This window comes from Lytechinus pictus, chromosome 6 (assembly GCF_037042905.1).
Source record: "Lytechinus pictus isolate F3 Inbred chromosome 6, Lp3.0, whole genome shotgun sequence".
Taxonomy (NCBI): Eukaryota; Metazoa; Echinodermata; class Echinoidea; order Temnopleuroida; family Toxopneustidae; genus Lytechinus; species Lytechinus pictus.
The window spans coordinates 2736732-2749861 of record NC_087250.1 but is presented as its reverse complement, the minus strand read 5'-3'; the positions used below and the strand labels follow the sequence as shown (position 1 = coordinate 2749861).

Genomic DNA, 13130 nt, shown 5'->3' with positions numbered 1-13130 from the left:
GGTGATGCCGAAGAAATGTCTCTGCCGGGAATCGAACCCGGGCCCCCAGCTTTGAACGCCGGTGCCTTAACCACTAGACCACAGAGACGGGTTAGTGGCTAGGGCGACCCCGATCCGATTGACCGTCAGATAGACAGATTTTCTACACTATACCAATTGTAATTTCCTTTGTCGGGTGTAGGTTGGTTTTTGAACAATGACAAGCCGCCATGCCTAAGCTGGTTCAAAGCTATTGATACAGTACACGTATGGGAGAAAGTATAAAAATGTGTGAAATTATTCATGTACAACAGCTTTGGCAACCCTTTTATTCAAATATTTCGTGAAAGAAATGGATGAAAAGAACAATGGTAGGCGTAGCTTAAATCAAGGTTCCCCAGAGCTTTCTACCCTTTGTAAAAATTGGTGATGCCGAAAAAAATGTCTCTGCCGGAAATCGGGAATATATATACATACAGTAGAGGCCAGAAGTTTACATACACCCAGGTCATTCAAAGAAAAGTTGACACTTGCCAAACATCATAAAATTTACTGTATCTTATGAAATATTTGTGCTATCATGACGAATTTCATATCAAACAAATGAGTATGTCATGCCCCTTCATCACATTGATTTGTCACCAGGAGCTGAAATATATTTAGGTGTCATTTTCTCCCCCGAAATCTTCATATTTTAGACAAATCAAAAATAAAATCTTGACAAAAACATTTCATATTTGTGCTAGTTACTTCTTAACACAAACATTTTAGATTGCACTTTTTTGTTCAGCGGTGACTAATGATAGAAAATGTAATATAAATCATGCATTAGACATTTATACATTTCTATGAAATGATGTTTGAAAATATAATAACAAACAAAAGAATACATTTGGCACGAATATTACCGTTTTTCTTCAAAGAAAATTCCACCTGAAATATACTTTGATCCCAACGGCATTCAAACCATATGAAAGAGCTTATTACGCTCTTTCAATAGATAACAAATTTGTCATTGTTGTATATATATTTCTGTAGATATAGTAAATGTTTCGATGTTTGGCAAGTGAACAAATTTCACTGAATTCCATGGGTGTAAGTAAGCTTTTAGCCCCAACGTTATATATATATATATATATATATATATATATATATATATATATATATATATATATGTATATTGCATTGCATTCATACCTACACAAAACTCGGGTGTTTATTTGATTAGATCTCGTCCAAACCAAGTTGAAAAAAATTACCACAACTCACATTTATGTTCATGATTATGGGTAAAATACATTTCCAGAGTCAACCGACAAATACAAGATGCTTAGATCATGGCCATGTTAATCAATATTTCACCCGAATCCGAATGATCGCCATTTGATTTATAAAGAATAGAGCGGAATGAATATATGTGGTACATCGGTAAAAAGAAGCAATATTTTACCTTCATATAAATTCAGCAGAAAGGCAATAACAACCAACCTATTGAAATTCATTTTAAAACCAGTCACCAAATTCTTCAAATCGTAAGCACGGTAAGGGATCCGACCAGTAGCAGCACGAACTGTTTAGAAACCGATATTCTCTGGGCATATAGTCTTATAGCATGTCTAAAAGAAAATCAGCCTATTTATGATTACTGTCTATCAAGCGGGGAAATTACAGGAAGTATAATACTTGACTTTCTATTTCGCTTTGGGAAAATGCACTACATGTATATCCGCATCATGAACATGTATTTATATTCGGTGAAGTTCCTGAAATGTGGAAAAATGCCATCGTGACTGCATTACGCAAAGGAGGCTCTAATGAACTTAATAATATTAGACCGATTTCTATTTTACCGATCTTATCAAAAATCTTAGAAAGAATAGTTGTACAATTACTTTAATTCTCATCATCTCTTGAATGCTTCCCAATCAGGCCCCTTCATTCAACCATGACAACACTGCTTTCAATCACCGATGATTGGTTTAATGAATTTGATAACGGGAATGTTGTATGTGCTGTAATGCTTGATCTGCGCAAAGCGTTTGATACTGTAAGTCACGAATTGTTAATCGATAAACTATGTCAGTATGGTCTGGATGGAGTGTCAATAAACTGGCTCACGAATTATTTAAAAGGAAGAAGGCAGGTTACAAGAGTCAGTGGCCATATATCTCAAACTCGCCTTATCCTGGGTGGTATTCCCCAGGGGTCAATATTGGGACCCCTACTTTTTATCATATTTGTTAATGATCTACCGTCCATTTTGAAACATTGTAAAGTTAGCTTGTATGCAGATGATACAATGATTTATTGCTCAGGCAAAAGCCCCACTGAAATATGTTTTAAGATTAATGAAGATCTAGAAACCATAAGAAAATGGCTGATTAAAAATAAACTACATTTAAACATCGATAAAACCGAGTACATTGTACTAGGTACCAAACAAAGGCTCTGTAAAATTAAAAATGCTATGTTTCAGATACATATTGATAATACTCCATTGCGTAAGGTAGATGAATGCAAATATTTAGGTGTTATCCTTGATTCTAATTTAACATGGCAAAACCATATTGATATTGTTCAGAAGAAAGTAAATGGTGGTTTATTCATGTTAAAGTCTATAAAGAACTTCGTCGACGAAAAGGACCTGATAATGTCACATTTTAACTATTGCGATGCTGTATGGGGTACCTGCGGGTTGATTAATCAGAAAATTATTCAAAAGCTACAAAATAGGGCTGCCCGAATAATTAATCGATATCCATGGTATTCATCTTCCAAAGAAAATTTAAATAAATTAAAATGGGTAACGCTACAAGAAAACAGAAGAGACAACATTGCTATAATTATGTTTAAAATAATGACAGGACAGGCACCGACATATTTAATTGAAAGATTTTCATTTTATAGGCATACATATAATACACGGTCAGGTCCACTAACTTTAAATATCCCCCAAGCAAAAACCGAATCTGGTAAGAAAACTTTTACGTTCAGGGGGGCTCAATGCTGGAACTCACTACCAATCCAAATGCAACAATCTAATACCACTACCAGTTTCAAAAGGGCATTAGCTAATTCAAGGAAATGAATCACAAAGGGATATGTTGATGGGGGAGGGTATGTCTTTTTTTTCCCCGTTATACCTGTATGCGTTAAATCAAAGGGATGAGACCTAATGATGACGGGTGTATGAAAGGGTGTGTGGTGTGTATCTGTTTGTGTGTAAGGGTGAGTGTGCAGTGTTGTTAGATATAGTTTTTTTCATCAATAATTCAAATTAATCCATTTATAACTATGTATCTGAGTAATATTTCACCCTATAATAATGTTATATTTTCTGTACTATGCATTCATATTGAAGGTATTCTGTATATTACCAATTTGTCATTTGATTACAATTCGTAATTATTTGTATAAACTTACCGTCTTTGTATTATCACCTGGTTATAATTACGATTATTATGGTTTATGTATTATTCATGTATACTAAGATTGGGTGCCTTTTACTTTGTACATTTTATTCATGGCACGGCCCCAGTGCAAATCAGACTATGTATCTGTTTGGGTTTTTTACCGTGTGAAAATAAAGTTTATCTATCTATCTATATGTTTCCACAACTTGCGGCCTTCCAATCGAAAGGTTACCCGAAAACACGTTAATGTTCATGATTGTTGAAAACAAAATCTCATGGGTAAATATTGTTTTAGTTATAGCAAAGACCTTCAGTCTCGGTCTCGTTTCATAAATACTTGTTATAATAACCAAATGCGTAATTTCTGCGACAACCTTACCATCAGCCAATTAAATTGAATGACTTCAGTAGCTTTTAAATGTTGTTTCGAATTTGATATCATAACAAGTATCATGAAACGGGCCCCAGTTCCTGGTTCCAAACCAGGAAATAAGCATTTCCTCGAACACTTTTATTAATGGAGGAAGAAGTAGTTCATGGAGGTAGGACTATTTATTTCTTCTGGTTCTGCTCTTCTCTACCGAGTAACGTCAAGATCTCTGAATTGACCATCGACCCCAGGAGGAGAGGGGGGGGCAGTCAAATGTATTGCTGTACACATGCGTTTCTAAACATTCCCTAAACGAGTTCTTCTCTGTGTGCAAAATAACCCCTTAAACAAGTTTTTCACGGGCTTCATTTACACATTTTGCCCCTAAACAAGTTTCGTCTACTTGCTAACAGTAAGCTTAAATAGACAAAACTATATATATGGTATTGCATGCCCCCCCCCCCCCCCCCCCCCCCCCCAGTGCAGTTAACGTTTCAGTCGGGAAGAACCCGAACACTTCAGAAACGAGGAGAAAAAAGGCCCAGGGAAAAAAACATACCCTAAACACGTTTGGCTAGTCTATAAAAAAAAAGTTTTGAAAAAAAACATACCCTTAATGCGTTTGACACCGCGATTGACCATTTGACCAGTTTCTCAAAACCACCTTTCCAAAAAAATCGGTGTTCTTTGTTACCCTTAACGAGTGCACGCGCGGCCCGCGTCCAAAACTTAAAAACGCCCCTTTAAACTCGTTTTTTGTTCACGCATGTGTACAGCAATATATTTGACTGGCCATGACGGGCCATCGACCTCCTTAAATGCCTGTTATTTCCCTGGCGTGTTGTTTTGGGGTATTTGTTCTAACTTTGTTATTATGGCAACTACATGCACCAAGTTTCCGGGCCAAGTTTACCACGGTGACATGGCTCAGCGGTCGATCACAATCAAGATTTCCATTGGTTTTTTTACCATAATTGGCAGCATTGCTATAGTAGTAACTACTTGGGAAACGGGGCCCCCGATTCCATGATAAGTCTATTACTTGAGAAATCCATACGCTACAACTTTTTTTCCTGGTTGCAGTATATGATTTAGGTGGTGACTCTGGTGTAATGCATGCTGGATTGGGGTTTATTTTTACCCGCTTAACATATTACTGAAGGCTCTGGTTTTCTTATCAACCCTTAATTTACGACATATTGATTATTTGTATAATACATTGCAGATTTTCCTAATTCATCAAGCTGACCCCTTGCACAAAACTATAGGATACTTTTCATGTTAGAAAAAACATATTCTGCCTAATCATTCAAAACTTGAAATTATCATTTCCGGGGTGAGGGGGGTCGCTACCATTTGAAACTCCTCCATATCTGAATTCCAATACCAGAACATTTCAATGTTCCCCATTGGTGATGGGCGGTGGGGAGGTTACATTTCTTGTAAATATAAAGCAGATTGGCATATGTTCTTGCATCAGATTGATACTGTTAGCTACATGTACATGTAGGTGAGGCTTTCTGCTATATGGCACATGTTAAAAGATAGTAGGACTTTCATATTCCAACTCATTGAACCATCTAAACGTCGCACTAGTGGGGCTGCGATTGACTGTAACACCTCCCGTTTTCCAACGTTGTTTTTATCGCGTTCATTCTGGGAAATCAGAGTAAAGTACTGCAACGAAAAACTAACACTATTCTTGCAGTATAAGTAGAGGTCTTATCATTTCGTCCGAACTAGTAATACAATAGAAATATGCTCAAAATATATACAATGCATTCAGATGTACTGAGAGAATCGCAGCTAGTTACAGAGATACAAATTTACCTTGGCACAATCGTATCAGCATCAATGAGTTGAACAGTGCCCTCCTGGAAAACATTGTCACACAAGAAATCAGACTTTTAGAAAGCGATGTCCAGGACATTTTAAATCTTGAATTTAAAACCGAACTGCTTTATTCTCAATATTAACATTCACGAACACACGGATGATTGAATACGTGTAAACAATACGGCATTAAACAAAAAACAAAAAACACACATTATTTTCTTAACTCAGTTCAAGAACTATCCAATGTCTCCTTATTTGCCATTCAAACATTTTATCTAAAATCACTGACTTTGTTGTATTGCCATTGTTTAAAATAATACGTATTGAGTTACATCCATCCGCCGCGTTGGCTATTTAAAGGACAAGTCCACCCCAACAAAAAAATGATTGGAATAAAAATATAAAAATCCAACAAGCATATCACTAAAAAATTCATCAAAATCGGATGTAAAATAAGAAAGTTATGACATTTTAAAGTTTCGCTTAATTTCACAAAACAGTTATATGCACAATCCTTGTTGGTATGCAAATGAGGAGACTGATGACGTCACCCACTCACTATTTCTTTTGTATTTTATTATATGAAATATTCTAATTTTCTCCTCAATGTCAAGTGAAAGGGTGATCAATTCCCCCCTGAACATGAGGAATTATCATTGTTTAATACTATACGATTCAGTCAAGTCGGTCCCTATGGTCAAATCTCTAAAAAATGAAATATTGTATAATTCAAACAATAAAAAACAAAAGAAATGGTGAGTGATGGACATCATCGACTGACTCATTTGCATGTCACAGAGTTGTGCATATCACTGTTTTGTGAAAAATAAGCGAAACTTTAAAATACCATAACTTTCTTATTTTACATCCAATTTTGATGAAGTTTTCAAGTTTTGCTAGTTTGATTTTTCTCTATTTATTCAAATCAATATTTTACTGGGGTGGACTTGACCTTTAAGGTCATATGTGCCTAAAACAGACCATGTTTACTCCCCTTGCTACATATCATATGAAGTGTATACCAGAGAGACATTTCAAATGAACGATTCATCCCCCTCCCCCTACATAATATTGATTGAGTTTTAGGGAGATACCACATGGATTGCCAAAATAGCCTCATATTTCCCTGAGTCGTGCTAATTGGAATAAAACCAGGAAATAAAATCAACATGATCAAGGAGGTGATTTTTTAGCATGATTGTCCAAATTCATACACCGGGTATCCTGCCTTGGCCATTATGACGTATTATGTATCATTAGACAGACAAAATATGTTTGTATTTTTTACATGTACGTCCGAAATGCCCATTCCAGGTAATAGTTGAAAAAGTGTATCATAACTTAAATCACAGATACGAAAAAGAAATGTCCTGCACGTGAAAAGACACCCTTATTTATTTGGTATATAACTGACGCCTTTGAAGGATAAGAAAGGTCACTTGGCGAACGACAGTACCAGAATTTCAAAAAGAAAATCACATCTTGATAAGGGATGCAATGTCTGCTATATATCATTTTATTTTATTAGAAAATATCACATCACTGCTGCTTCAAAATAAAGCTTAAATTTCCAAAATTGATTTAGTTTTATTATTAGCGATTGGTTTTTTTTTTTACCTGATTGCTATTAAAACTTAAATTTGCGACTTTTAAACAGTTTTCGTAATCATAAAAAAGTGCGAATGTCACTGAGTAAAATAACGAAAGCTCGAAACGAGGGGAGAAGTATTCATTATATATTGATTTTGAAAATGAAATGATTTAGGCGCTATTTAATACTCTTGTGGGGGAGCTTTTTGTTTGCGTTTACTCTAGAAAATGCAGTTAATACCTATGATTTCTTCATCAATAATTAGGTAACTTAGACAGCATTTTTTTTACCTTGGGAGTAAGACTGATTTTGACACGTTAGTAGATCATTGAACCCATTACCTTATCATCTTCTGATAAACGACCTCATGAACACCTTGTCATTGATGGTTCAGTGGTAGAATACACGCCTCATGAACGTGAAGTCGTTGGTTCGATCCAAGGCCGAGTCATACCGAAGACTTTCTAAAAGATGACACTTCTGTCTTCTTTTTAGGCACCAGCATGTAGAATATAGTAGGGTAATAATAGCCTGTTATTGTATGCAGGGCCTTCTGGAAGAACAGCTTTCAGATGAAGTTGCTACCCTTGGAAAACAAGTGGTACTATTATCATTACAAAGTATGCTTTCTAGTTGAAACGATCTCCGACCATACGGTACAGTCCCTCCAACAAACGAGAATCTGAATCCACCTATTGGATGTCATATATATTTCCCGCATACATTCGCGATTCCGAAGCTTCGTTATTCCGAAGGTTCGGATATTCCGAAGGTTCGTTATTCCGAAGGTTCGGATATTTCGATAGTTCGTTATTTTCTATCCTTATCTGGAGCCCAAATAATATCAATCATCTTTATTCATGAAAAGGTGTAGGCCTAAGTCTGCGAGTGTATCATTATGATTATGAATATAAATATTTATATGAAACATCTGTAAAATTCAAGAATGATAAAATAACAAGAATTAAAGTACCACTGCACTATGAATACATTAGCCATAGATATTTTGTTACATAACAGTGCAGATTATGCAAAGGAAAAGTGAATTGAAACAGTGAATTTCAAATAGTATAAAGTTTTTTTTTTATTTTTGATATTTCAGGGGGCGAGAGGAAGATCAATAAATCTTCCAACGCCCGTGAATATTATTAATACGATGAGCCCATTATCACAAAACATGGCGCTATAAACATTAAAAGATGAACAAGTATTGTTTAACACAAAATGCCATTTAAATCGTTCTCAGCAGATTTGCTCGTCTGTTGGTGAACTCTGATTGTATTTGTATAAGACCTAAACTTTGCTCATATTTTTTATTCATAATACTCTTAGAGATTGATAACCACCATCGTCATATTTATGCAAGCCAATCTTTAAACCCATTTCTTTATCATTTTGGCCTGTATCATCGTAATTATCTACCTATTTAGCAAACTTATGCATGTACAAGACGCGATCTTTGACCTTTGCTGTATTTGCATTATTATCTTTGAAAATTGTTTTCCATAATTATCCCAATTACCAAACTCTGCTCCTCCTTGTACGAAGGTGTACCTTGCCATTTACTTGATAATGGTCTCTGATTAAAACTAAACTTTTGTCCTCAGTAATTTCCATTGCTCTTATTATAGTTTTAGTAATACTGAAGACAGGTTTATGTGTTCGCTGAATCGGGATTTTCACGCAAGAATGTTGCATGTGATGAGTGCGATCCTCTCTCCGTCTTACGAAAATATCTATCACTACAATGTTATTCAAATAATATTTTCTTCGTGACAAATTGGACAAATCTTAAAGGAAACGTATATGGTCTTATCTTCTTTATAAGCAAAGTAACGCTGATTTTGTTTGGAAGTTAAAGGAAATAATGATCCTTGGAGACAAAAATTTGCTCACTTAAGGAGCTCTATATTCGATGGATTCAGCCAACACACCATCAATGTAAATTAATACATACATATAACCTTATTTTGTGTAACGGTGCAATAATTTTACAGAGGTTCCTTGGACCTCAAAAGAGGGTAGTGTTTAGCAAGTCTTACATCCAACTATTCGAGTAAAATTGTGTAATGGCACGATGAAGATGCCTTCGACGATCCGTTGTCTCATCTATCTGGCCTTCTCGTTGTCCATGATCAAAGCCGATAGCAGCGTACCGGACTTTGACTGTGACTTCGAGGCGAGCTTCTGTGGTTGGGTTGTGGATCCAGCAGGTGATATCCAATGGACCAGGCTCTCAGGACCAACGCCTACTCCAGATACTGGCCCATCATCCGACCATACATCAGGCAAAGGTATGATAATAGAGATAAGAACCTTCGGATGCTGTATGAGGGATTTTAAAGATCCAGACCGGACCCGAAAATGAAATTGATAAATTATATACCAATCGAAAGCTTATAAGCTACTGAATACACCAAGGTATGCTTTATGCATTTTCACCGCTTCCAAGCTGAGTATTTTGCTTAAGAATATTCCAATTATCGGGTTTCGAACCCCGCTTAGAAAATAGGCTTTATTGTGCTTTTCACCTGCCTCGAGACCGTGACGTCACGTTGTGTAAGAAGCGTCGTGATTCCATAGGTTTGTACACAGAAAAACTGGGTGATTTTTTTTGCTTTCCAGATAACGCATTTCATTCTCTTCACTTCTATCACAGAGGGATATCACATATATTTTTACCCACAAGCTTGAATTTATGAAATCTGCAGTTTTTAACTAGTTTTTGCCATATTTTATTTCCTGCTAATTTGGCGCAGATTTCAATTCTATCTGCATTTAGATTATGTATAACAACTTTTCCTGACATAGCAATTTAGGCCCAATAAGAGCCAAACAAAGAAATCACAAAAAAGGTAGTGAATAGTTGTAGGTTTACAACAATTTGAACAGTGAATAATTTTGAGTGCCATTTTCATCTGAAAACGAAAAAAAAAATGGATTCATAACATGGAAATGGAAGAAAATACCCAATGCTTTTGTACACAAACCTATGGAATCACAACCTCCTGACACAACGTGACGTCATCATTTCCAGGCGACGTGGGGGTGCTCAATCGAAGCGTACTTTGGAGGAGCAGTTTCTTTGATTTTTATTTAATATTTTTAACTATTGGAAGGAGATATATGTAATATTTTTGGTATATTCGTATTGTATGAATCATTACCTTTATTTTGATATATGATTGTTTTTACACCGGTCAGGGTCTTTAAGTTACATAACATAAATAGAGAATTTTCACCGAGCGATGTACGGATGATTCAAGAACAAAATATTTTTTTATTAAATGTCCGTCAAATGACAAAGATCAATTGAGAAAACTTTCTCGAAAATCGGTCAACTGGAACGGCAGTTTCTTCGTTGTTTCAAATTTGATGGAAAAATTGAAGTGTATCGTTTGTTTACAGGTAGAATCAAAGACCGAACTGTGGTTTTCATTTACCAATTTTGAAGAATGACGTCTTTCTTGTCTCTTTGTCATGACGGGCATTTGACAATTTATTATGTTCTTAACTCCTTTGTAATATGCCCGATAAAGGTAAACCCTACGTTAGAATTCAGTCAGTAGGGCACACACAGGTAGTCTATGACATCCAAAGCGTCTTGTCTGCAAGGTAGACGACTATTGTCTTACCTCCTTCTCTTTTCCAAACAGGCGTTACTTTGTTAACCCTACTCCGCAAGAATTTAACCAGCACGAGGGTAATTATGTGTCCAACCAATTTGGGGCAGTATTTTACCCAATGCGAGAAAAATATTTTAAGGTTAAAAAATAAGCAGCAATTACTTTAGAATTGGCAACGCTTTCATTACACTAGATAGATAAAAATGCCCAAAAGAAATGTCCTATGTTGGTTGGACACATCACTAACCTCATTGAACATTTTACCCAATATCTTTTTAGAGTGTAACGTCGTGAGAATACACCCGATGGAGAAGTGGAGGCTCTTCCGTTTCCGCATGCAGGGAGGGGGAATTGGTTTGGTTGATCAGTTTTTCGTCGAGGATGCAACAAATAAATTTCAATGTCAATTTAGCGGAAAAATATATTCGGGAATATTTCCGTCATTTTAATGTAAAACAAAAATCATAATAGCATTTATATATCACCATTAATGATATGTAGATCATACTTGTTTTGAATGATATGTTTTATCCCATTTTGTGTTCTATGATTCATGCCAAAAAGAGTTGTTGTTTTTATTTATGTTTATTTAAAAATGTATGATACGAATGATATGAATACAGAAGAAAACAATAAAATAAAATATAAACCTAATCACACATTATTTCAGATGTTTGAATTTAATACTGACATACATGTAATAGCGCCCTTTCTGGATAATGCTTTCATTTATTTTTATTTTTTAATAAAAAGGTCAGTAATAATCCAATATAAAAAATAAAAAGCTACATTAACGATTATACCCTGACATTTTCAGCCTCTTTCATGCTTGAGGAGAGATTCTATATTAACCCTACTGTTTTGTGATCAAAATTAATTTCGAAGTCGGTAAATTCAACCAATAAATACATGTTTAATTAATTTTTTTTCAAATCAATAACCGTGTTAGGGCACAAATGTCCAAGTAATATAATTGTGAATTGGAATAGTGGCATTCACTTTGGGAAATTTGCCAAACGAAATTATTTATAACACAAATTGGTATAGCAATTAAAAAATGAAGAGAAATATCATTCCCTTATCACTTCTTATATAAGAAAAAAAGTCAATTATAAAGAATGAATAATAAATGAAAGGTGTTACATCAATCTTTAAATCGTTTTTAAACAAAATAATACAAACGTAGATATTTGTTAGAGTAATTTTGTTCATCATTAGATCAGAGGAAAATTGGTCATGATGGAAAAAGCAGCGACTTGGGACTAGTCTTCCGTCTTATAACTGACTTCAGAACCAAAATGATAAAATGTTATCAGATCACAAATAATGGGAACGGTTAACGTTTTATAATTTTGTGTTATTTGGTAAAGCTGACAAGGCATTGTACATGTATGTTCAAAGTCAGGAAGAAGTAATTTAGACGCCTTAATCATGTTAAAATTAATAAATAATAATGATTATATATTGTCCATATTCTTTTTCAGAGCGTTAACAAACACCAAAATTAAGATTAAAATCAAGGTGACTTTGTCATGTAAAAAAAACCCGCATATTTGTGTTATCTCTTTTTCAAATACTATCTATATTCCTGTTTAAACTCTCCTATTTTGAAAAATGATTAAAGCGCGTTCAAAATTTCACCCGCGTTAAGATCACACGAGGCATACTTCACTTGCGGTCCGATTGGAGGGGGAGGGGGGGGGGGTAGCCACCCAAAATGCTCACAAACAAAAAACAATAAAAAACAAAAAACAGAGAAAATGAAAAGGGTTTTTGTTTATGAATATTCATGGAAATTGTTTCCCCAAAAGTTCGTTGTTTGTGTGTTTTAAGGGTTTTCCGTTACTCCATCCGCCAAACAGCCAGAGCCTGCCCCCTCAAAGCGTTTGGCTCATTACGTCACTGCATTACTTCACTATGGATATTGGATAAGAAATCATATACAAATCGTCATTAGATTCACTTTGTGTACAGATTTTTGTTAGGATTTCTACCTACTTTAGATTCCTTTTTTTTTCAATAATTCAATAATTCTATCACCGTAATCATGAATCATGTTGGGTTTTTTTCGACTCATGTGGTTTGTGAGTATAAAACTGCCATGTCGATAAGACTCACAATTTCATTTTACTTGATCCATGCAGTGTTCACGTGAGGCTATAACATAAAGTTAGGCAACAGTTTATCTCTACTGACATGCACTCAGGGGCCGAAAAACTTAGTCTCACCTCTTATAAGTGATAAGGGATATAAGTTTATTCAAACCGATCAGGTGATATAATAATGCAAATATTTTGTATAAAGGTTCAATGGCA

The 13130-nt window shown here is 35.1% G+C and overlaps 2 protein-coding genes across 2 annotated transcripts in view; one reads left to right on the top strand and one right to left on the bottom strand.

Moving 5' to 3' along the window:
• LOC129263568 (angiopoietin-1 receptor-like) overlaps positions 1–1682 on the bottom strand; it is a 28224-nt gene extending 26542 nt beyond the window's left edge. Inside the window, exon 1 of the mRNA XM_064100688.1 lies at positions 1430–1682. Within this exon, the coding sequence (XP_063956758.1) occupies positions 1430–1481 (52 nt within the window). The 5' untranslated portion in view covers positions 1482–1682. The remainder of the gene's footprint in view (positions 1–1429) is intronic.
• Positions 1683–8746: 7064 nt separating this feature from the next.
• Positions 8747–13130, top strand: part of LOC129263573 (MAM and LDL-receptor class A domain-containing protein 2-like) — a 156310-nt gene continuing 151926 nt past the window's right edge. The window contains exon 1 of the mRNA XM_064100623.1: positions 8747–9483. Within this exon, the coding sequence (XP_063956693.1) occupies positions 9267–9483 (217 nt within the window). The 5' untranslated portion in view covers positions 8747–9266. The remainder of the gene's footprint in view (positions 9484–13130) is intronic.